The 24,806-nt window shown below is 39.6% G+C and overlaps 2 protein-coding genes across 3 annotated transcripts in view; one reads left to right on the top strand and one right to left on the bottom strand.

Annotated features, from left to right (window-relative positions):
* Nucleotides 1–20,429, bottom strand: part of AP3S1 (adaptor related protein complex 3 subunit sigma 1) — a 29,310-nt gene extending 8,881 nt beyond the window's left edge. Inside the window, exons 1-5 of one of the 2 annotated variants that reach the window (XM_064405353.1) lie at nucleotides 20,225–20,429; nucleotides 18,340–18,431; nucleotides 15,648–15,759; nucleotides 6,685–6,756; nucleotides 1,549–1,656 (exon numbers count right to left, since the gene is read on the bottom strand). In XM_064405353.1, coding sequence (XP_064261423.1) covers nucleotides 1,549–1,656; nucleotides 6,685–6,756; nucleotides 15,648–15,759; nucleotides 18,340–18,431; nucleotides 20,225–20,293 — 453 coding nt within the window. In that variant the 5' untranslated portion in view covers nucleotides 20,294–20,429. The remainder of the gene's footprint in view (nucleotides 1–1,548; nucleotides 1,657–6,684; nucleotides 6,757–15,647; nucleotides 15,760–18,339; nucleotides 18,432–20,224) is intronic. The other variant, XM_064405354.1, reaches the window with a different exon arrangement.
* An 81-nt stretch (nucleotides 20,430–20,510) lies between these two features.
* On the top strand, nucleotides 20,511–23,397 carry ATG12 (autophagy related 12). Its single transcript, XM_064405356.1, has 4 exons — nucleotides 20,511–20,728; nucleotides 20,941–21,077; nucleotides 22,529–22,591; nucleotides 22,957–23,397. The coding sequence occupies exons 1-4, from the start codon at nucleotides 20,557–20,559 to the stop codon at nucleotides 23,014–23,016; spliced, it is 432 nt and encodes a 143-aa protein (XP_064261426.1). The 5' UTR covers nucleotides 20,511–20,556; the 3' UTR covers nucleotides 23,017–23,397.
* Nucleotides 23,398–24,806: the final 1,409 nt, after the last annotated feature.

Raw genomic sequence — 24,806 nt, 5'->3', positions numbered from 1 at the left:
GTATTGCAGCTGGCTGAACTGAATCTATGTGTTTCAGAAGACTAGTCAGAGATTGGTCTACAGTTGATTTGGTAACATAATTTACAAAATTAAATACTTTCAGATAGAACCAATATGCACATAATACATGGTAGAACACAACTGCTGAGCAACTTCAGCTTTGGGAACATGACTATTTTTTATCATATAAGGAAAAGCTTATATATACAGAACTTATTAAAATATAATAAAAAATTATGAGAATAACTCCAAATATTCATCTCTGTGATCAGTGTTTCATTCTGAGTGTGACAAAAACATTAAAATGAACACTTTGTACATGTTCAAAATCTACTACAGAATCCTTTCAGACACATATTGCTATGTATTGTGTCACATCATACCTAGCTTTTTCTTGTTTTTCACATACTGTTGACCGGTTCATGGATATGGTTTGGAAGTTGTGCAAAACAAAAAATTAAATGTATTAAAAAAACTTGAAGTGGCACAGCTTGAGACTGCAGAATAAGAACAGCATAGATTGTACCACAAAAAAAAACCTGAAAAATTCATTTTTCTCTTTATTGCACTTCAGTTAGAACTAGGAAGTTCTCTGGGTCCTCTCCTAAAATGCCATTTAGTTCATATTTATGTCACTTGGAAGATTTCAGTCTGCTCAGCTGACTTCAACTTCAGAAAGTCTTCAATTCAAGCAACGGCTTGTTTAGAAACTTGGTTATTATTGCTTTGATGTATTCCTTGGTGGAATTACTCCCACCATTTAGAATCCAGCACAGACTTAGCAAAGATACATTAGCAGCATTTTGGCTTACAAGGCACATATGGTGACGTTAAAGGGACAGTAATATTCTGTATCAAAGATAAAGTAATTCTAGATCCTTTCTTAATCTAAATGTCTTTCCTAAACACAAATTAAACAACTTGAATTGAAAAAGGATTCCCAAAACTCTTGTGTGATCCCTCATTTAGCCCATTATGGACAAATACAGAATATAATTTTCTCACTCACTGAAGATCAAAACCTCAGATTATCAAAATTGCAGAATTCATATTTACTTTGAAGTGTCTAAAACTGGGCTTTAAAGTCTATCTAATCCACTTCAGTCCAATTTATTTCCTTGTGTTGCAGCATTACTGCTGCTATTTATTTCAGATGCTTAGAAGCATACTATCAGGCAGGAATATATAGTCTTTAAAGACACTTTGTTTCTTTATCTAATTTCATTTAAGTGCTGAAGTCACTAGTCCAGCATAACAAGTAGGCTGGAACTAAAGGTTTTCTACAACAGAAACTTAAGAGCACTACAGAACTATCTTAATAGCAATGATGCAAAATGCGATTAGATACAAAAAGCAAAATCTAACCAGCAGCAGTTTATTACTTATGATGAAAGGTACAACACCCTGACATACACTGCAAATTGTTGGCACTAAAAGCAGGCAGCTTATGCTATTTAGTTTGCTATGAAGGACGAAGAGCATTATACAGCAGGCTATTTACTACAACCCTGCTTTTAGTTTAGAAACCACACAGTTCATCACTCTTACCTCAGATTTCTCCAGTTTATTTTGAGCATCAATCTGAGTAACAATTTCATTCATATTGGTCTCCAAAACCATTCCACCCATGACCATTTCAGCCAATATATTATGGACCTAAAAGAGACCAAAAGAGAATTTAAAAATGCAAAATATCCTACATACAATCTGGAAAGATGGTCTAGGTACCTCAATACAGGGAAACATGTATTCTGTAAGTCACTTAATTAATGTTAGCATTTAATCTAAAGCCAGTTGGAAACAAAGATCATAATTTCATATTCCTATCTCCATGTTCACGCCTCTTACAAGCACATCTACTATACCACCTCACAATGCTAAGAAACTTTCACATTCCTCTTTCTTTGTTCCCATTTTCCATAAATTATTAGAGTTTGAGTTAGCAACAACAGCTGTAACACCTCTAGGAAGCAGATCCTACAAGACTAAACAAATTGCTCACAAGTAGATGTGTAAACACTCCTCTGGGCCACACTTGAGAAGGAAAAGACTCTGATGCTCACCCATCACAGATCCCAAGATTTGGCTCAGAAGTAGAATTGACATTCCTGAGACAACTGATAAATATTAAGTCTTCAGTATCTACAGCTAAGACTGACAGCTAGGACTCAAACTGCAGGAGCACATAAACCAGCTGGGGACATTACTGAAATGGATACGTCTGAATATCTCTCTTCCCTGCAGCCCTGACTTGAGGATGAAAGACCTGGTTCATGAATCACTGCTTCAGAGTCTGCATTCAAATCATACTAAAGACTTAGTTTGGGTTTTTTTCTTTTTTAAAAGGCATCCTTCTGCACACTTACTTGTAAAAATCCAGGGTTACCATATAATGCATAATATTTTAATCCTATATTAGTATTTAAATCTGAAGACAATGAGTATTTTTCTACTTTTCAGAAATAAACATGTACAATCTGGTATCTCAAAAGCAAAATTCTAAGTACTATTTCGGACATTCTCCCAGTTTCCCCATGGATCAAGGATAGAAGTAAATCTCTAATTCAAATAACCGGGAGGTAGTACATCAAAAACCAACACAGTCCTTCCTTTTGTGTCATACCTAAAAACCAAAATTGAGTTTGTTTCCCTGATACTTTTAAGTGTATTTCAGAACAAATGTATAGTTCATGTATCTACCTAAGCTGTAAACAGCCCTTCTTCAGGCCCCTTTGTGCCCTTCCAAAACCTTTCTTTCTGTATACTTCTTACTCCTTTGCCTCCAGTCTCTCGAATATTTAACTTCTTCCTCAATGCAAACTGCAAACAACCCATAGCTTGGGTTATGATTCTTACTTTTCTCTGCATTTTTTCCTACTTTCAGAGTGCAATACTGAAGTCCAGCACACAGTATTATAAAAATGTTTAAAGCATAGATGGCCTTATAGAAGCTTGACTATTTTGTCTTACCCCACTTTTCTACTAAAGGGACAGCTTTCTAAATAACAGCATTTAATTAATTTTATTTGGCAATCTCCATATAAAAGGAAATCACACCTTTGACTAATAAAGTTACATAACTAGCATAATCCGTTGACTCCTTCCTCTTAAATGTTTGCTCATGTGTAAGAAGCAGCAAGAAAAAAATAAACAGCAACTGTTTTTTATTTTCAAATTAAAATCCATTGCAATTACATATTGCATGTACAAATACACGTTCTGGTCTCTAGCTTTTCTTATTTAAAAAACACTATTTTCATAAAGAAACAGCAACAACAAAAAAAATCATAAATAAAAATGCATTAAGTGGCAATGAAGTGCAAAAGAGACTTCAATAGTGTATTCAAAATAGTATTTAAGTGGAAGACTGAAGGCACAACAAACAGATATTTTATATTCCAGAAGGGATCAGACTGTTGAGAACATCAACTTTTAAAAATTTGAAACGGCTGTTTTGCAATAACAATTTTAAAGTGTTTTTACAAAAATCAAGAGTGCTTCCTACTTGCGTTCAATGCACTCTCTAAAAGCATGAATGCATATTCTAAAGAAGAAAGAGCTTATTGAGAAAAAACTCTCCCAGGAAAATTTGGCAAACACATTTTCTTGTCTTCAAGAAATTTGATTCTGGATGGTTCACTCATCTGGTTAGATAATAAGCTCTTGCAAGAGATCATGATACTCCCAGTGATATTTCAATAGGTGCCAAAAACTAGTGAAAGAAAGTATTCCCTTACATCCCTAGCAGAATGTATTCTATTATTTTAGTTGTATAATAGCTTTCAGTGATGCCTTTTCCATCAGAAAGCATTAGGCTCTTGGACTCAGGGTGGGAATGAGTGCAGGACTGAAATGAACCTGCCCCTCTTCCTCACAAGACATGTGAAAATGTCTTGCTCCACCTATAGCAAGTTTTTTGGCTGCTTGTAATAGAGATGAAGAGAAGTTAAATTCTCTTCTGTATGAACAACACTCCCCAACACCCCAAGTCCTCATCTCTTACAGCACATTAGAAACACTAATTCCCACCTATATTCCATTCTCCAAATGAATTTATCATACTCTTATCAATATTCTTGAATAAGCATCTGTCTTGGCTCCAGGTCACGCTAAGTCACTGCTGAGTCCTGTACAATTATAAAAACCTGTAGAGCATAAGTATTTCCTTACAGAAATACCACATAAAATCTTACTAAGGACACAACAGCTGTTGAGATTACATAGTTTAACTCTTCTACATGCCACCTCATCTTTTTACAAGAAAAAATGTTGGTTTGGGCAGCTGTCACAAGAGAATTGCAAGAAAGCAACATGCCACAGCTCCATCAAGAACTGAAGACACAGAACAACTCTCATACAAATAACTTAGCCAATCCTCACTCTTCTTAATATCAGACCACTCAAAATACAAATATTTTGTATTTTTTTTCACCCCAAACAGCATCCACACATAAGCACCCATTATGACTAAGACTGTCAAGATCAAACAGGAACTGCTGCTGTTCTTCCCTTTTGCACACTTGAAATATATTAACAAGAAAGAGAAAGTGAATGTATTTACTCTGAAGGCTCAGTGCATTATGCTTCTTGACAAATTGAAGCCGTTTAAAGACAATTAAACACTTTAATTCTCACAGATACATCTTCCTGTTTGTTCTCTGACCTATAAAAATACTGATGAACTTAAACTGGAGGGGAAAAAAAAAGGAAGAATGGAGATGACATTAAATTAGTCACAGCTGCCCAACTAACGTTACTGTACAGTTGGTGGCAGCCTTGCCTTACTGCAGAAGTTCATGTCTCTACATTGAATTCTTTTGTTCATTTACACTCAAGTAAAAATCACTGCACTGGTTAATGTCACGCTCAGAGCTTTTTAACTCAAGGCTTCACTGACTTTTATTGTGAAACTGTATTATTTTTACTAAAGTATCTAACTAGTATTTAGGGTTCCCATTTTCCTTAAGAGTTTGAAAATTCTAGTCTAAATATTTAATGGGATTCTCAGGCAGATTTTTAGTAAATCAGATGAAACAGTTAAATTCTAGTGTCCATTTGATATGTAATATTCAAGAAGAAATATCAGCTCATAGTCAATACAAAGTAAAATATTCTTCAAGAAATTTAACATTTTGAAGCCCCTAAGCTCTCTACATATTATTAGAAATGTTTTGTCTATGAAGTTATGTTATTCAATAGTCTGTGATGAAACATGCTACAGAGCAACAACTTGGAGTATATCTCAGTCAAAGACCAAACTCCTTCCCACAGAATGACTGCAGTACTTTCATTCTTTAAGCTCAGAAGCCAATATATAAACACTCAAACTCTTTTGTACTTTAATCTGTCATTTGGAAATATCCAACATGTTCCAGTAATGGAAATTACTAGAAAACTTAATGACTTTTCATGACCTAAGTACTGGTTAAACACTCACTCTAGGTAATCTGCACTTCACTGTCTGGTCAAGGTGCAAGTGTTTCTTCCAAAAGAACTTCCTGATTTTGAAACAAACTGATTTTGAAATAGTTCTTTCAGATACCTAACTTGGTATTATTTCCAGTCTGCTTTTTCTATCTTACTTTCCTTTGACATCTTTTGCTGTTGATGCAGAAAGATATTCACAGATGGGGAAAGGCGACTGCACAGAAAGCAACAGTAGGCACAAAATGCAACTGAAGGAATAAATTCTGTATATTAAATTCTCAGCATTTTGGGTATTACACCAAAAAATGCCCAAGTCCTTTTAAATGAAAGGTGACTATAGTAAAAGCATTTCTCTAAACCAAGTAAGTTAGTACAACACTTGTTTCTTATAGCTGGGAATATTCAAACAACATTGTTTCTAAATGTTTGAAGAAAGACAAAGTCCGTTGGAAATTTTAAATCAAAAGATCCACACAGCATTTAAATTACATAATCACAGCATATGAAATACACCTTCCAGTCCTAACTGGAAAACGCTTAACAACTTCAGTTCTGAGTTATATAAAACCTAAACATAAACAAAATAGAAGACATTATTTCTTAAAGCTCTTTCCACCCTAAGAATATTCAGATATCTTAGATTCTACAATTTGATGTGCAATATTATTATGCAAATCTCCTGTATTATTTTGTTGCTCCTCAGAAAGGCATGTTCCATGGCAGCTTTCATGTAGTAGAAGTAATATTTTAGCAGAAACAGTTTACATTTCATTGATAATTAACTAACAGAATCAAGGAATCAGTAAGGTTGGAAAAGACCTCCAAGACCCTAAAGTCCAACCTTTAACCAAACACCACCATGCTGATTAAAGCACAGCACCAAGTGCCATGTCCCTTTGTTTCTTGAACACTTCAGGTTACGGTGTCTCCATCAGTTTCCCAGGCAGTCTGCCTCAATGCCTGACTACTCTTTCAGGCCAGCTTGAGGCCATCTCCTCTTGTCTGCCCATGGTTACTTGGGAGAAGAGACCAACAACCTCCCTTCAGGTGGCTGCAGAGAGCAGTGTGGTACCCCAAGCCTCCTCCTCACCAGTCCAAACACCCCCTGCTCCCTCAGCCACACCTCACAAGACTTACTCTCTACTCTCTTACGACTTTTGTTACCTTGCTCTGGAAAGTAAGGCAGAGTTTAATACAAGTAGGAGCTGAACCAAATATTTTACTTGATAAAAATATTACAGGTTGTCATCACAGTACCTTGTCTACATGAAAGATTAAATCCAGCTCACAGACATTTTCAAAACATTTGTCCAGTGTTTCCACAAATACCTGTGAAGAGGGGAAAAAAGCACCAAAAGTAAATCTTAACAAAAATTCTGCAGTTCCATTAGGTGCGACATTTGAGAAATGCAAATACAGAAATTAAATACTGGTCAGATCTTAACGCATTAAAGGCATTTAAAGAAATTATGTGGTTAACATTATGTCAAAAGTATGTTATCTATGTAGAGGGCAAAACAGTATGCACAAGCCAATTTAGGTTAAAATTCTGCTTAAAGTCACACTGTTTTAAAAAACATATACATCTTGAAAAACCAGTAACATAACCTAAACTATAATCTCAGCTGTGATTCAAAGTACTCCTTCCCATTTCATTAGAACTCAAATTATGAAGCAAAGAAAACCAGCTTTTTCCATCATTATTTTTAACAATTACTGCATTGCAGGCATTTCCTAGTTAACCAGACTGTTAACATTGCTATTAACTGTCAACATCACTCCTTCCAGCAGCAGTACAGCACCGACCCACTGAATCCAGGATGAAAAAGGCATCTATCTTAATGTCACACGTCCTAATCCTGTCAGGCATACTACCATATAAATTTAGGAAAGTTTGCAGCAGTTCACACATAGGCAAATAATTTCTTTCTGAATCCAGAATATAAAAGCATGAAAATCCAAGCAGCTTCTGCACTCCAGCCGCTGATGCTCCCTGCCAGATATGGCCTGTACATCACCTTCCTCTGGGTGTTTCTGAAACAGATTCCTTGGCATTTATGTTTGTACTTTGGTACCCCAAGAGTACCTGATCCCCAGTTAGTCCAGATAATGAAATGATGATTGTACTTGCAGTCCTGAAGCTCCTGAATGCCAATCACCATGTGCTTGTGGTGAGTGCTGTCAGAGACTCCAGTCTTAGAGCTGTACACACAGTTCTCTTTGGCCAAGGGATACCTCCTACAGACATAGGTTATGTCAAGATCTCTCAAAGTTAAATGTAAGATTGAGCTTAGGGTCTTCAAAGTTAAAACAAATTTCTGAAAAAAAATTATTTATCTTTTATTAATGGCATGAAAATAAATTGCAACTTGTTGGAAATTTTAATCAGTTTTGTATGTTTCAAGGACATTTTGTCACAATGTGTATTTAATATTACTTACTAAGCTGTCACTGTATGCAAACAGCAATCTTTTATTTAATTCTTAAGTCAAACATCCTAAAGAAGCAATATGGAAGACAAACACCTCATTTTGATTCTGTTCCACATGATTTATGAACCCCACCTTGGTATTTGAAAGGCACCAGATTTCAAACTGCCTAGGCCCAGGCATAGATCTGACATAGATCACAGAACTGTTTAGGCTGGAAACCTAAAGATGAATGAATCAAAGAGATAATCCAGCACTGCCAAATCCAGCTCTAACCCAAGTCCCTGAGTGACACATCTACATGTTTTTAGGCATGGTGACTCCACCACTTCCCTGGGCAACCCACTCCAATGTCCAACAATCCTTTCAGTGAATTTTTTTTAACATCCAGTCTAAACTTCCCTTGGCACAAATTGAGGCTGTTTCCTCTTGTCCTATTTCTTCTTTCTTGGGAGAAGAGATTGAAGCATCTCTATAATCTCCTTTCACACAGCTGTACAGAAAGGTAAGGTCCTCCCAGTCCTTCTTCTTTCCAGGTTAAACACTCCCAGCTCTCTCAGCCATCACTCCTTGTAAGACTTGTGCTCCAGCCCCTTCACCAGCTCCACTGCCTTTCTCTGGTCTTGTTCCACACCATCAGTGTCTTTCTAGTAGTGAGGAGCCCAAAACTGGACACAGGATTTGAGGCATGGCCTCACCAGTGCCCAGTACAGCAGGACAGTCACTGGCTTCACTATTGCTGATCTAAGCCATTGGCTTTCCTGGATGCCTGGGCACAGCTGGCTTATGCTCAGACACTGGGGGTCAACCAGCACCCCCAGGTCCTTTTCCACTGGGCAGCTTTCCAGCCACTCTGCCCCAGCCTGGAGCACTGCAGGGACTACTGTGACCCAAGGGCAGGGCCTGGCATTTGGCCCTGTCAAACCTCCTACAACTGACCTTGGCCCATCCCTCCAGCCTGCCTGAATCCCTTCAGCAGATCAACATTTCCAGCCAGCACAAAGTCATCTTCAAACTGACTGAGGGAACACTCGAACCTGTCATCCAGATCACTGATAAGGATATTAAAGAGGCCTGGCCCCAACACTGAGCTCTGGGGAACACCACTGCTGACCAGACACCATGGATGTAACTCCATTCACCTCCACTCTTTGTGGATAAAAGTCCTGCTTCTACAGACATGTATTTATATCTACCAACCCAGTGAAACAGATCTTGACATCACCCATTCCCAACTGCCTACCTCACATTATCAACAAAGAGTACACTGACATCTTAATCACTGGTTTTCAAATCCTGCTCACACTGCAAAAGAGAGGACGATTACACCTGCCCTTGCTATTACTACTACTATTAAAGTATTTTAAATGTTGAAATCAAACTACAAATTAACCAATGATCCATGCATTTAGACTACTCTTTAATACCAAAAATACAACTCTGTCACAAACTAGGAACACAGAGCATATTCAGAGACAGACTCAGGACAATAAGGTTTGGTGACAAGTTAACGAAGAAAATGAATATGCTTCTGTTAAATTATACTGAAGCTAAGCAAGGCAGGGATTTTTCTTCAAGCAGTTATTAATTCATTGCAATAATAATAGTGTTCTATAAAGAAAGGATGCAAGCAAACAAAAAAAAACTTGTATGTTAAGCAGAAAAAAACTACACATTTGACAACGTGTGCAGCAAAACAAATCACCAAAGATGTTCTCTTACTTTCCTTGCACCTTAGGAGAAAGCAGTAACAAGAACAGTGCTGTCTGACATTAGCTGCAAGAAGAAGATTGGAAACAGTGTAAATGCAACCTCTGTCCAATGGTTTTAGTTACAAGAGCTAAGAGTTTGACATATTCCTCATATAGTCACCAACTCTGCACATGATGCACACACTCTGACATCTGTCTAGTTCCTTGGAAAACAAAGCAACTCATTAAAGACAATGGCAACCCAAGAATCCTAAAAACACCCCCCAACATGTGTTCAGTAGCAGTATACAGGCTCACATATCAACAACATAAAAGTCAAAATTTTGTGACATTCTTCCAGTAAATAAAGCTCCTATAGCAATACTTGATTCACTGTTGGAGCAGTTAATTTTAAACCTTTACCTATTACACAGCAACCCCACCACACACTAAATAAACTCACAAATCTCTGCTTACAATGCATGATCAGCAATGTGCAACAAACATTTTTTAATCTAAGGGAAATCAGCTGGCACTGACTATTCCTTCACAGAGATTTTTCACTGACCAAGGATTTCTCATGGACACTTTGGAAATTTCCCCCATCTTCCATTCATGACAAGTTCACTCAGAATAATGCCAGAAATGACTAGGTCTACATTTATTATAGATGATCTTTTAAAACACTGGTCAGCAAGGTAAATTAGATTTTTTACACTAACATTTCTTGGGTTATTTTAAGATGCCTGCAATAATTGAAATGGTAGATAAAATCAGAGTAACTTTCATCTGAATTTTAGTTGAATCAAATGAATTGCACACTGGCAAGCAGTGCTAAAATTTAAGTACTTCAGTAATCACTTTAAATGCTGCAGACTTTAGATCAATAACCAGAAGAGAAAACACACCAATTGTTTTGAAACACACACACCCTTCACACACATCAGCTCAGATGCACCATGTGACATTACTGGAAGAATAACATAAATAAATTAGTGAAATAGCAGGAAAATAAGGATGCAGGCACAATTTATTACTAGCTCCCCCTTGTGCTTAATTTTTAGAATTATAATATTTTATGGTAAAAAGAAGAAACCACACATATTTCCATGTAAGTAAACAGAAAACATAAGAAAAAAAAATAAAACCTCTACACCTTTCTTTTGTAAGAAACATACTTTCATAAAGACAGACACACTGGGAGAGTAAATTATATGAAACAAAACACACAATTTTTACTGCATATATGCAAGCCTGGAGCTCCCTCTACTCAGCCATACGTCAAAACAAAACAGCACCTTTTCAATGAAAGGCTTCTTTTTAAAATAAGCAAATAAGACAAAAATGGAGTAAATCATATATTAGTAGGAAGATAACAAGGGCAGCAGAAAACTCAGAACACATATGCAATTAAATGTGTTGGAACATAGAAAATGTCAAATACTAAAAAAAGCAAGTACAAAAGATGAACTAAAATCAACAGGAGTAACCCATACCAAGAATATCTCCTTCTTCCTTACCTAAACAGCAATAGTAAACCTTAGGACAGAAGTTATTCAATCTACCCTTGGACAGTTCTCATCTCAGCCATATGCTTCTCTATTTTTTATTTAATTAACATAAAAGCAGCTCTGATCAGGATCCCTTATCCTTAAGAACTGAGAAAAACATGTTACATAAACTTCACTGGATTTCCCACATGCCTCTCACTGAACACCATTACCTTGAAAGGCTCCATTGAATTTCCCATGGAAGACTGATCTCACAGATTCTGTTGCTTGCTGACTCATTATGTCTTCAAAGTACAGCTATGGGCCAAGACACTCACTAATTCCTGGAGCTGACATATGCTCCTAGGTCCACAACATAGTTAAGGCACCACTGTAAAGAGGTCTCATTTTCTCCTTATGGCAGTCTACAGCTAGTTGTGTTTTCACACATATTTTCCTTCCATGCACTAAAACCTTACAATTCACAGGCTAATACAAAGATGCTAAAATAGCATGACAGAATTTACAGAATATAAATTCTGCAAAATTTATATTGCAGAATATAAATTTTGACTGCAAAACCTAAGCATAGCACAGATGCTGATCGATCTCCCAATCCAAGTAAGCAAAAAGAAATTTGTGTTTATATTTAGAAAAAAAGGGAAGAAAATGGTCAAAAATTAATAAAGTGAATTTGCCTTTTGAACAAAGAAATCCAAGTTGAAGACAGCATCAAGCCTGAGGCAGAGTCTATGATCTGTAGTGCATACAGCATATTCATTAAGCCTGAGTCAAAAAGATTTACCTGTGACACAGCTCTGACCTAATGGGGGGATAAGTGACATTCACAAAAGTATCTTAAGTATCGCAACAAAAACTTTCTGCTGCAAAGAACAGCAGACTGTCATACGTAATCTAATCTCTTATGCATTTATTCAGTTTACATGACAGAAACCTCCAAAGTGCTATACTGAGTTCTAGGTTCCTTTCACCAGTTTACTTTCCACCATAAACTACTATACATATCTACTTACTACATATCTACTTACTTAGACAATTCATTATATTTATGATTCACAACAAAGACCAGATGTCTTACTCTTACCTGTGTTATCTCTGAACTACAGTAAACAAAGATGTATTAAAATGGTTTGACACTTTCAGGAAGAAACAAAGCTTATTTGCTCAATTCAATATCCATGTGTATATCCTGTTAGTCTACACTGCATGTGGGATTGAGAAGTAATAAGAAACTTTCTGAGGGCCCTCTTTCAGTAAAAGACACATTAAATTCTGATTGCTATTGCTAAGACGATGAAACAGATCCTTCTTCTGAGCCTGTCTAGAAATTAAAAATATTTAATTAATCTCAATATTCCTCATATTTAACAGATCTCTGTCCTGGATTGACAAGCAAATTGTATTCTATTTGCCATCTGTATGGCAGCTGTCTTCTGTTAAGTGGGCAGTTTTCCTTATCTCTTCCACAACCACTCCTCCCTCCAGGGAGACATCTGCTGATAACAGGCTATGGAATGTCACTGCATGACTGATAAGAACTACAGACTCCCATTGGGAGATGCTCCATCCAGAGGGAGGAGCCAAGCATTCCTACCTGGACATAATCTTGAGTCCTGGAACACCAGCATGGCTTCTCCACTGGATTTCCCAGAGGAACAGCTGCCTCTTCCACTGGATCTTCAGAGGAAGACTACACCCTTCTACAGGATCCCTGCTCCAACACAACCACACCTGACACTCCAGGAGGGCTGCAGCCACAATTCCAACTGGACTGCTATCAGTACCCTGACCAACAGGGTGTCAGGTTGTGTTCCGACTCTGTCAGTGTTGTTTCGGTCTACTGCATTGTTTATTTTATCTTTTTTATTTTCTTCCCTAATAAAGAACTGTTATTCCTGCTCCCATATTTTTGCCTGAAATCCCCTTAATTTAAAATTTATGGCAATTCAGAGGGATGGGGGTTTACATGGGGGTCCCATTTCAGGGGAGGCTCCTGCCTTAGCAGACACCTGTCTTTCCAAACTAAGACAATCTCTAATACTCCATAATATAATCAAATAGTTGAATTACAATGTGTAAGAGAATTTGGAATCCTCAACAGCTGTAGGTACTGTGGTAAGACTGTATGATTTATAAACAAAATCATACAAGTCAGAAAAACAAAATATTTCTACAAATGGAAATAGCATTTTTATTATTTCAGTTTTCTTTAAGCAATTATGTTGATATGTAATTAAACACTGCGGCATTTTTGGAAACAATGTGAAATACAAAGACCAGGACATCAAAATCTATTTAAGTATTTTTGGTACAAGAAGCAAAACATTTTAGAGAAAAGTTTAAATTCTTTAACTCAAAAAGTTTGGGGGCATATAATTATGGGTAGTAGTAAGCTCAAGCAATTTGCTTCAACATCTGAGTGTACAATTTAGGTTGCACTGTCTACATATGAATATGTCTTTTCCCTGATCATAAATATTTTGGCACTTCCAAGAAGACACACTATGTGACAGGAAACTAAGCAACGCTGTACAACAAACTGCTATGAACAGGTAGAGCCATTGTGTACCTTACCTATTAACGCTGCACTGTTTGGATACTGCAGAATGTTCTATAACCAAAGATCATGTAAGAATCCAGATGGGACTTTCCTTTCCTGCTACCCACACAGGCACTTTTCTGTATCTACTGTCTGGAACAGCAACACTGGAGCTGAACAGTAGGAGGTGTCTGCGAGAAGCTATGCAGCTTCAAGAAAGGTTTGCAGGGAATTCTGAGGCTTTAGAGACACACAGTGATGAACTGATACAGTCCCATGTCTCAGGACAGCTAATATATCGATTCTCTTGATGTGTAAGCTTTTGAAAGGCTTAACAGTAAGTTATATTTATTGTTTCATATACATATATATGTAAAAGAGAGATCCCTTTCATGCACTGACATAAATCGCTTCATGGTGTGAACCTGTTTTCTGCCACATCTGAGTTCACTAATGATCATTGGTGAAATTGTTTACCTGCAAGTATTAAGTTGGAAAAAACACTGATTTAGTCAGAGGCCTCGACCTAGGAGCATTCATGTTACCAGACATGGTATTTGTTACTAGGTTGATAATGGACATATTTAGCAGTTTAAATACTTGCCCCAGCACCAAACCTGCCTGAGTATAAGAAGCATTTGAACAATGCTTTAAGGCACATGGTGTGATTCTTGGGGGGTCCTGGGCAATGCCAGGAGTTGAACTCAATGATCCCAATGGGTCCCTGAGTTGGAAGGAAACTGTACCTGCACAGAATGCTTTGCAGAGGACATTCTGTTTGAGTTATCTTGAACAGGTCATGTCTCCTCTGCTGGGCTGAGCAGGCCAGATTTTCTTAAAACAGTCTATAACCTATGATGTCCTTGGCAAAAATGAACCGTAGGAATGGAATGTACAGATTCTGACTAAGAGACTGTTGTACGTTTAGGCATTAGTTATCCACGTAACACAGCCTGAATAGACACAGAGGCCTGTGCCGTGCTGCAGAAATTCCTTGGCTAAGGGATAAACTCAGCCAGCTCACTATAATGGAGGAGCCTGCAGGCAGCTCCCACATGGTACCAGTGAGCATGCCACCTGCATGGCCTCACCGTGACTTCAAACTGCAGCAAGAAGTTCTCCTGAAAACATCCTTTAGCAAGAGCTGTTTTCCTTTGAGGAGATTATGTAATAGCTCACAGATTCAAAAGAGGGAAAGCTTCTCTCCATACGCAGGATCTGTCTGCCCCGTGCACTTTAGGAAAACCCACCTGGATTCCACTAGGTGCTACATGAAGGTGGCATGCCCAGAACCTGAAGGGCTGTAGAATTTACCACCTACACTCATCTTCTCACTCTGTTCTATTAAGCAGTTATGTTATTAAACCATCTGTGCTGTTGAGCCTTTCCTACTGAAATAAAGAACATAGGCTTATGGATCATCTTCCTCCTGACCAGTCCTCACCCTACCCATCCCACTTCCCCTGGTGGGGAACACATACCTAGGGGAGCATTTGCCCTCCTTTTCTAAGGCATACCTGCCAAAAAGCTCATATGTCACAAGGAAATTTTAATCCAAAGACGTTTTGGACATATTTATGCATTATACATTTATACTGAGTATATATATGCACGCATGTATGTGTGTGCAAGTCTGGATATATATTAATATATATAAATATACATACATAGCATTGCCTATTAAAGTTCTCAAAATCTACACTTGTATAGCAAATGTTGCACCATTTTTACCTGCAGCCAAAAAAGGTCTTGAAAAGCTAAAACAAAAAATAGTTTGTGCTCAGGAGGCTCCCAACAGTTTCCTCACTTTCCCATCAACTTGGACAACAACTTTTTCAAAGACAGCCCATAAAACTGTAAACAATCTGAAAATAATACTCAGCACTTCTTGGTATGTTCACAGTATAAAAGCAACCTTCCAAATATTACCAAAAAAAGGCAAGCAAAATATTTAAGTTCTAAGCTACTTTAGAGTTGAATTACAGTAATTAAGAAAAAAAAAACAAAAACAAAACAAAAAACAAACCACAATGCAGCAAAAAGAACTTACTTGTATGAGGTCTAAAATACCAAGCTCACTTTCTGAGGAATCCACACAGAAGACAAAATACAAGGTGGCATAGTGTCGGTAAATTAGTTTGTTATCAGATCCACCTATTAATCTAAAGAGGAAATAAAACAAGAAAAGCTTAGTTAGCATCTCAGTCTAAGCTGAGCAAATCCTCACAGTAATTTCAATTAATAGGAGGCCTATTATTAACAGCTGGAGCTATCCTAAATACAACTGTATTGCAACTTTTATTTTGTGATATAATTCCAACAGAAGACCAAGTAACAATACACGTCAATTTACATTTACCACACAAGCAGTTATTGTTATCCACATGAATAAAAATAACATCAACCTGTACACAATTTTTATTAAAATCATTTCAAACAGATCACAAAAAAGCAGGTATTAAATCCACTCCACACGTGCAGGCAGCCACTGCACAGGGATTAATCTGCTTTACAGATTAACAGTGTGTGCCTATGAATCCTTTCCTCACCTTCTCAGAAGAGCATCAAGATGGAAAAAACCCCAACAAACTGTAATGAAGACTGACATTTGGATTAATAAAAAAGCCTTAAATTAGTTTTAAGATCCATTTAATAACCAAGAACATGTAACATCTGTGCTGCAAATGTTTGGCATCTTGAGAAGTAGGACCATACTTCAAGCAATAGTTTATGATGCAATGTTACAGTCACAGAAGCAATTATATTTTTATGGACTCACTAATCATCATGGCACTGAATGAGAAGAGGTCTAAAGAGGTATGTTCTTCCACTCTTCTGCTATGGCCTTCCAAAAAAAAGGCACATAAGGCACAGATCTACATCAGATCACTGACATTTGCTTTGAGCTGTAAGAGGCCCACTCCTAGAGAAACAAAAGTATTTTTTAGGCTGAACCTACATGGCCATGACTATTGTGATTCTTCCTTAATTCTGTACCAGAACTGCATCACCCATTTGGTGCAACATTAACTCATCCCTTTAGTTTCTGTCATTATCACAGGGAGAGAATACACAGATTAAAAAAAAAATTAAAACCTTTTCTGTCTCTTTTGTTTAAGCACATTGCTCTGCATTAATGCTTGGCAGAGAGCAGGGATGGGAGTAGGGAAAGGGAACTTTTTGCTTCTGAAGAGCAGGAATTGTGTTTATGTATCAGACAACACTATTACAAACAAATATGACAGTGGAAATACCTAGCAATTGAAGTTTCTTTTTTTGTCATCTATTTACCCAATTCTTTCAATTACTTCATACTTGAAGTACACATACTTCCACACATAAACTGTTGAGGCCTTTGAGTTAACTGCAAACTATAAAGTGAACCCTGTCCTGAAAGAAAAAAATACTGAAAAAATATTGAAATGGTAACCCTGTAACTGAGCAGTAGGAAGAAAGCCAGAATTCTGTTCTCTGTCTCAGTTTCTTCTTGTTAAGCAGCTGCGATTTTTAAAAAGCTCCGTATGTCTTCTGCCTTTGACTTACAGAATTCAAGCCAGAATGTTTCCAACTTGAGATCATCCCCAAGAACCTGATGATAGAATCACCAGCTGAGTAGTCAGAAAAGAATAATTTACATTTAAAAAACAGTATATAGAAAATCAGAAATAATTTTGAGCAAGAAAAAAGATATCCTAGCTGATATGGTACAGCTAAGCATTTAACTGACTCTGTACACAGAAAATCTAAGTGTTAGAGGACCAACTTTCCATAACCAGAAATTCCCATAAATATAATATTTAACAGACTATGACAATCGCTGTCCCACACTGGAGATCATGAGCTTTTTCCACCAATTCTGACTCCTTCTTCTAGAAGGTGGTTTTTTATCTATTTACTCTTGATGGCTAGTAAATACTCAAAACTAAAACATCTCCATTTCAGAATTTCTTCAGATAAAGCAAGATGACTTCCAAAAACTATGAAGGTGATTCTAAAGTTTTATTTTGTGTCATACAGAGACAGAACACATAAGCCTCATTTTCCTCCTACTTTAGTTTTCCTTTATTAACAAAATATCTTGGTTGAAACTGTACTAGTTAGCACATTTAAAACTTTTTTTTTCTTCCTAGTTCCTATAGCAAGCCCAAATCCTGATAAAAAGGCTGTTGAATGCTACTAGAAAGGCTGCCTGCTCAAATTTTAGGAGTTCAAGCCAAAGAACAGTTCCAAAGTATTTAATTTTCTAGATATTTATCTAGTTGGTCAGAGCATGGTGCTAAAAACACCAAGACTGGGCTGTGGATTCCTGTATAGGCCATTCACTTCAGACACCTTGTGGATCCCTTCAGAATATTCTGTGATTCTGTGAGTCAGTGGGAATGGCAAATGCCAATGCCTCTCAAAATGTGACCGGAAATCTTTAGCTTGATTATAGCAAAACAACATCTGCCTCTTCCTTCCCCATCCTTGCATCTGAAATAATCATGGCACTAGATATGGCACTGTGGCCATTACAGCACTAGGAAAAAAAATTTATTGCCTAAGACATTTTGGTACACATAGCTATGCTTCAGTTAGTGAAGAATATGTACACTTGCAGCAGAATGATTTAATTGCTTGTGCATCAACAAGTCTCAAGTGGCATGGCATTTACATTACAGCTGTGAAAAGCTGTAAGGCAATCAGAAATAATACTACTTGAAAGCCAGTACTTGGGCATTTATTTCAAACTTAATACTTACAGTCCACCTTCTAGAAAATTACAGACATTTTCATCACGTTTTGATACTAAATGGAAAGTTTCTCTGATAATTTGTTGCTGCGTATCTTCACTCTGTGAAAGAAAACACACTTTGCTAAGAAGGACTGACAACGCACAGCACACAAGACTGTAGAACACAAAGTATATCAGCACTCTCAAACTATCTACTTCTGAAGCCTTAAATCTGCCAGCTAACAAGACATGTATTATTTGGGGCATTTCAACACAAAAAAGCCATCATTTACAAGTTGCAGAAGAAGGTATTACTGAGTAATGTGGAAAACTGGGAACTTCAGTACAAATTAATCTAAAAGTAAAGTTTTAAAGCAAACCAGAAGTGCTCTCAAGTAGCTTGAATTTTTTTGTATCTCCAAGGTAGCCTGAACTAATTTTAGTCATAAACCAAGAGGAAAACAAAGGCCCCAAAGCTCAAAGAGAGCAGGGAAGCTTCAAATCGCACAACATGTAACACTTCCAGAAATACCCTAAAATACAAGGGCACCATGAGCAACAGGTTCTCCTAAACCATGACCTTAACTCTTAGCAGATCAGAAACATCTCTTCTGAGACTGAATTCTTCTGGCTATTTAGAAACGTAATCTTTAACTTTGAAATTATGGCCACTGGTCCATAATCTGAAAGACGAACTGATGACATGTATTTTAATTGCCATAAATTACTGTTCTTCTACCTAACTGCAAAATATCAACTTCATTTTATGCAGTTTCTGTTCTCACATATATCAGCTGAAAAAGTCAGACCCATGTTATAAGCTTCAGTATCATGAAAGAAGCACTGCTTTCACGGGTCTGACCGAATTAATCCCTCTAGAAAGCAGGACATGCATCCCCTCATAGAAAAAAGCTGAGATTTGCCTCCTGTACCAGTTCAATTGACACTTAAGAATGCAAAAGCTTCAAAACGTCCACAAACAAATCCACATTATTGAAATCACACACAGAAATACAATCTAAATGATTGCACCGGTTTCTGTGCACCAGAAAGTTTCTCAGTCTGCTACTCGCATTTTCAAAACTTCAAAGCATTCTGTTTACACAAACTTATTAGCCTACTTTAAGCCCTGAGAATTTGTTTAAACACCAGTTATGAAACTAAGAGATCAGGATGGTTTTACGAGAAAAATCTGGTATCCTCTGGCCATTTGTTCACCTCCTTTCCCTTCTACTTCAGTCACACACAAGGACTGCACCAGTTACTCTCCTTTAATTCAAAACCTGACCGTGCAAACTGAGGTGTCACAGTCAGCATTTCTGCTCTGAGGTGTGCAAGTACGATACATCCTTTCCAATGAACTATGAGTTCTCTAATCATCAGAGCTGCAAGAAAAGGGCCACAAATCCAAGTAACTCCACTGCTAGAAAACGAGTTATTTGTTTATGTAACTTTAAGAAACGCCCACTGTTTTCTTGTCTTTTAATGCTTACGTAGACCTCAGCATATTTGCTAGTAAATACAGTACGCTCACACCATATCTTAAAATCGCTTATGCTTTAACTAAATCACGATTTTCCAGCGCATCTTCTTTCCATCAGACTGAGAGTTTATGCTGCATTTTCAGAGCTGCCTGCCTTCTACCACGTAAAAGAATGCTCTTTTTCCGCTCGTTAAGTGTTCACGTCCTCTGCAACTTCACAGCGCACCGGGACCTCCCGCAAGGACCGGCTCTGGGTGAGAGCTCCTGGCCCCGCTCCGCCAGCCCTCCCTCCGCGGCTCCTCAAGGCAGCTCCCAGGGAGAACGGGAGCGCTCGCTCCGCAGCCTGCGGGCGCGGCGCAGGGCCGGCCCGGGCCCCTCCGTGCAGCCCTGCCGCCCGCCCGCCCGCCCGCCGAGCGCGGCCCGCCCGTACGTAGCGCTGGTAGAACTTGGACAGCCGCGGCTTGCCGTGGTTGTTGAAGATGAGGATGGCTTTGATCATGGTGGGGCGGCGGCCGGACGAGCAGCGCTGTGTCCCGCTCGCTCGCTCCCTCCCTCGCTCCTCGCTCCCGTTCCCGTTCCCGCTCCCGGGCCGCTGCCAGCGGGGCGCGCGCACCACGTGACCGGCGGGACGGCTCGCACGTGACGCTCCCGGCGTGTCACGTGACGGGAAAGGCGGCGTCCCACGAGGGACAAAACGCCTCGCAGAGCAGAGGCCGCCCCTCGCGTGGCGTCACTTCCCGCCGCCCGCCCAGCAGCGGCATCATGGCGGAGCCCGAGGAGCAGCCGCCGCCCGCCGCGGCCCAGAGCGGCGGCCGGAGCGACGGCGGGGAGGAGGCCCCGGAGGGCGGGGCCGCGGCGGGGCCCGCCGAACCGGGCCCGCCCCCGGCCGGGTCGCCGGGCACCGAAGAGGCCGCGGGCGACGCGAAAAAGAAAAGTACTGGGGCGGGAGGCCTCCGCCGGGGCGGGCGCGGGCGGGCGGCGGGCGCGGTGACGGGCGGGCGCGGCGGGCCAATGGGCGGCGGGGGCGGGCGGGGCGGGCCAATGGGCGGCGGGGGCGGGCGGGGCGGGCCAATGAGCGGCGGGGGCGGGCGGGGCGGGCCAATGGGCGGCGGGGGCGGGCCCGCCGTGACGCGGCGCTCCCCGCAGTTGACGTGCTGCTGAAGGCCGTGGGCGACACCCCCATCATGAGGACCAAGAAGTGGGCGGTGGAGCGGACCCGGACCATCCAGGGCCTCGTGGACTTCATCAAGAAGTTTCTCAAGCTGATGGCCTCCGAACAGCTGGTACGGGCGGGCACCGGGCGAGGGCTGAGCGCTCAGGGCCCACGTTGTCAAACCCTGCAAGGACTGTTGGGATCCAGGCTACAGCTGCCTGTAGGAAACTTGGAGTAGGAGCACCTAGAGAGCTATTCCAAGTTGGCCCCAGGTTGTGTGTAATATTGAGCAAGCTGCTGCAGCGCAGTGTGGGTGTGCTCGGCACTGACGTCTGGGTTTTTTGCAGTGTCTGTATTTCTTGGTGTCTGCCAGGCAGAGCTGTGTGCACGCTGTGAGCCGTGTGTCCCAGGAAAACATTGGTAGGCACCGTGTACCTGGTGGAACTAGGTATAGAGACAGAGTATTGGAGAGCCAGTCGAGAGGTTTTGGGATCAGGTTCTGAGTCTGAGTGTCTGTTTCCTTCAGAACTCACATCTAAAATAGTTTAGCTACTATCATAGGACTGATTTTGCTTTTAAAACGGTGAGTTGGGAAGTGTTTGCCTTTGGGCAGCAGATTGCCAGTGTTATTTATGGGTTCCTTCCTACAGAAGTGACTAGTCAAAGTGGGCTCATGATAACACTGGAAGAGCTGGAAATACAATTGCACTGATTTTGTTGTTCTGCAGTGAACTCTCAATACAGTCTGAAGTTTTCATTGAAGACATACAGCTAAAGCTAGACTCATTAAAGTAGTCAACTAAAGTGTAGCTGAGTTCATTCTGTTCTTGGTTTGGAGGATCTTATTTAAGTATATAGGCATAAATGCACTGGCCTTCTGATTCCCCTGGAAATCATGAGGGATCTGCTCTTCCATGGTATAATATCTCAAAAAAGAGTAACAAGTATGATATTGACTGAGGACATTCTCAACAGTTTGATTCAGTGACTATCATTATTTCAGGAACACAGCCTTCCTGTGTGGCTGAAGCCTAAGGCTGTACTTCAAGAGCAAAGCGCTAGGAATTTTATTTCTTTTATTTGGAAACAGCACACGATACCCCAGTACGCACTGCTGCCTCACACGGCAGATCCCAAGGCCCTCTTTGTCATGTGGGATTAGCTCCTATAGTGTAAATGCATTTCTTGGAGCAAGAAGTGAGAAGGATGACTCAAAAATAGAACAAGATGTTTCTGGTTTGTGTGTTGGCCACTCTCTAATTGAACAAATCTAGAATAGCATGAGTGGTTTGGGCTGAAATAAGAGCAAGAGTTAAACCATTTTCTGCAGCTGTGTGGGACAGTAGTGGGTCAGCTTGCAGGAAAAGGAAGTCAGCACGTTTACTTTGGCTTGGTCTGGCTGGCCAGACAGGTGACTCCTCATGGCCCTGTTGCTCCTCCACGCTGAAGTGAAGATAGTAACTGGTCATAGTCTGTTACATGCTTAAAGATTATAACAGAACTTTTGACTACAGAATGATTCTTCTGTGTTGCCAGAGGGGTCCTTGTGTGATCTCCATCTCCTCTCTCATTTTCTTGCAGTTCATATATGTAAACCAGTCTTTTGCTCCATCTCCAGACCAAGAAGTGGGGACCCTCTATGAGGTAACTTTCATCCTAAATATCCTTTCCAAATGCATTTAGCAGGATTTGTCAGCACACCTCAGGCACTTGAAATCTCTCACTGCCCCTAGCAGTAACAGCCTGCATTTAATGTGGTGCAGTTGATATTCACAGATCTGTGTGAATGGGGTCCAGAGAGATGTGACTTCATGCAGTCTCTGGAAATGCATTCTGTCGTGTGCAGTGTGTTCTTATGCCTCTCATGTAATGGGGAGCTTTCTCATGACAATATTCCATGACATGTTTATCTGATGTTTATCTGGGAAGACTTTGTTTTGCTTCATGTGTATATTAGCCCATGAATAATTGTAACAGCTCTTGGGGGTTTTTTTGTGTTTTTTTTGCAGTGTTTTGGAAGTGATGGCAAGCTTGTACTGCATTATTGCAAAACTCAGGCATGGGGATGAATGACTGGCCACACAGTTGTTCAGGTTTTCTCTTCCAAAACGAAGAAAGGACTGACTTAAACTCAAGCTGTAAACACACAGAAAGAGGGATTTTTTCATTGCTGCCTATGAACCTATGGTGCAGGTGAATAGCATAAGCAAAGAGCTGGTTGGACTATATGATCACATGGCTTTTTTTCTGATGTACACCTGGGGTACAGAAAAAACACCTGCACCTACCATGTCGAGTAGAGCCAGTGTTCTTCTTGCTGACTACTTAATTGCTGTATCCGAAGGGAAACTATTTCAGTTATCTGCAGGACTGACTGGACAGCTCTGTCCATATGCTGTACTCAAGAAAAAAGAATCTTTTTATTAAAAGTAATGTCTGTTGTACATGTAGCCTGGGATTTGGTTTACTTCTTACGTGTTGTACATCTGTGGTGTGCATCCTGTTCTTTGTGAAGTCTTCATCTTGAATGTGCATTATCTCATATTATTTCAATACAGTGTTTTGATTTTTTTTTATTGCAATATATAGGTGTTGGTATCTAGTCCAATTTCTGCACCCTTAGCCTTCATCATGTTGATAATTTGAGTACCTCATTTATAATGGCACAGCATCATGAGAGGCCTCACAATACTTCCCTCCTGCACAAATTTTGTCACGTTTTGTTGAAGGCTCAACAGCTTTCAATGTGTTTCTTCTTACATTGTTTAATGACTTCCATCTTTAGCTGAATGATGCAGCTAGCTATTGCATCTAGAGTTCTTGAAAAAGTAGTATATATTCTCTTTTTGACTGTTGTTAATTTACATGTTTTACCAGCTGTGTGGTCCACTGTACGGTAGAATGAATTTACATTCTTTTGCTAAATCGTAGCAGTGAGAATTGACTTGAGGTTTTTTCTGTTATGGAGAGGACTTCATACCTTGACTAGGGTACTGACCTTTGCTTTTATTTATTGGAGAGTTTGGGTGTGAGGGGTGGAGATTTTTAGTGGGTTTATTTGAAATGTCTGTTATACAGTCATTTATGTTTGTTTAAGCTGAACCAAATTAAACATTAGTTGTTTGCTTGGAGAATGTTCTTATGCTGGATGACAGTTTTTGTCCCTGATGTAAGCCAGTTCTTCAGCATGTACAGACAAAACAGCCATTTCTATTTTAATTACAGTACTCTGAAACTGCTATTTCATACATAGGTGGCTCTTACGTAGTCTCTGCAGCCTGTGTATTGGATTTTTTTCACCCGAGAGGACTTCTGGAAGAGTAATACCTAGGTTAACTTACTGATGTTGCCACAGTTTGTGTGCAGCGTGTACATACACCACATAAACCATAGGCACATGCTCTGAATGCTTGCTGTGTGGATAGCTTGATGTATCTTGGCACTTTTTAAGTGGAAAACTTGGGTTCACTTCATTAAACTAACAAGGCAAAATTTGTTGTAAACTTTAAACTTCAAATAATCCATACTTTTGCCTGCTCAGAACCCTGATCTCATCCATCTCCATCTCTTTAAAAGAGATGTTGCAGAGGGGAGCACTCTGATTCTGTCTGGTTGAGGAAATTGCCTGCTTACTGTGAGGCCAGCACAACCTCGACGGCCACTAGAGGGTACACAAGGACAAAGGTATTTGCATAGTTTTATCTAGGGCTCTTTTTCAATCTTTTTCGTAGTGTGTCCACATGCTGGCCTTACAAATATAAGTAGTTTGTTCTCCTGTGTGACAGTGTGTTTACCTAAGATAAGCTACTAGTCTGGTTTAAAGAATGTTCTATTGGTGCCTTTCACCTCACTTGATCTT

The sequence above is a fragment of the Passer domesticus genome, chromosome Z (assembly GCF_036417665.1).
Source record: "Passer domesticus isolate bPasDom1 chromosome Z, bPasDom1.hap1, whole genome shotgun sequence".
NCBI classification, from domain to species: domain Eukaryota; kingdom Metazoa; phylum Chordata; class Aves; order Passeriformes; family Passeridae; genus Passer; species Passer domesticus.
Note: the sequence above shows the minus strand (reverse complement) of the source record. Positions and strands in the feature narration are given on the sequence as shown.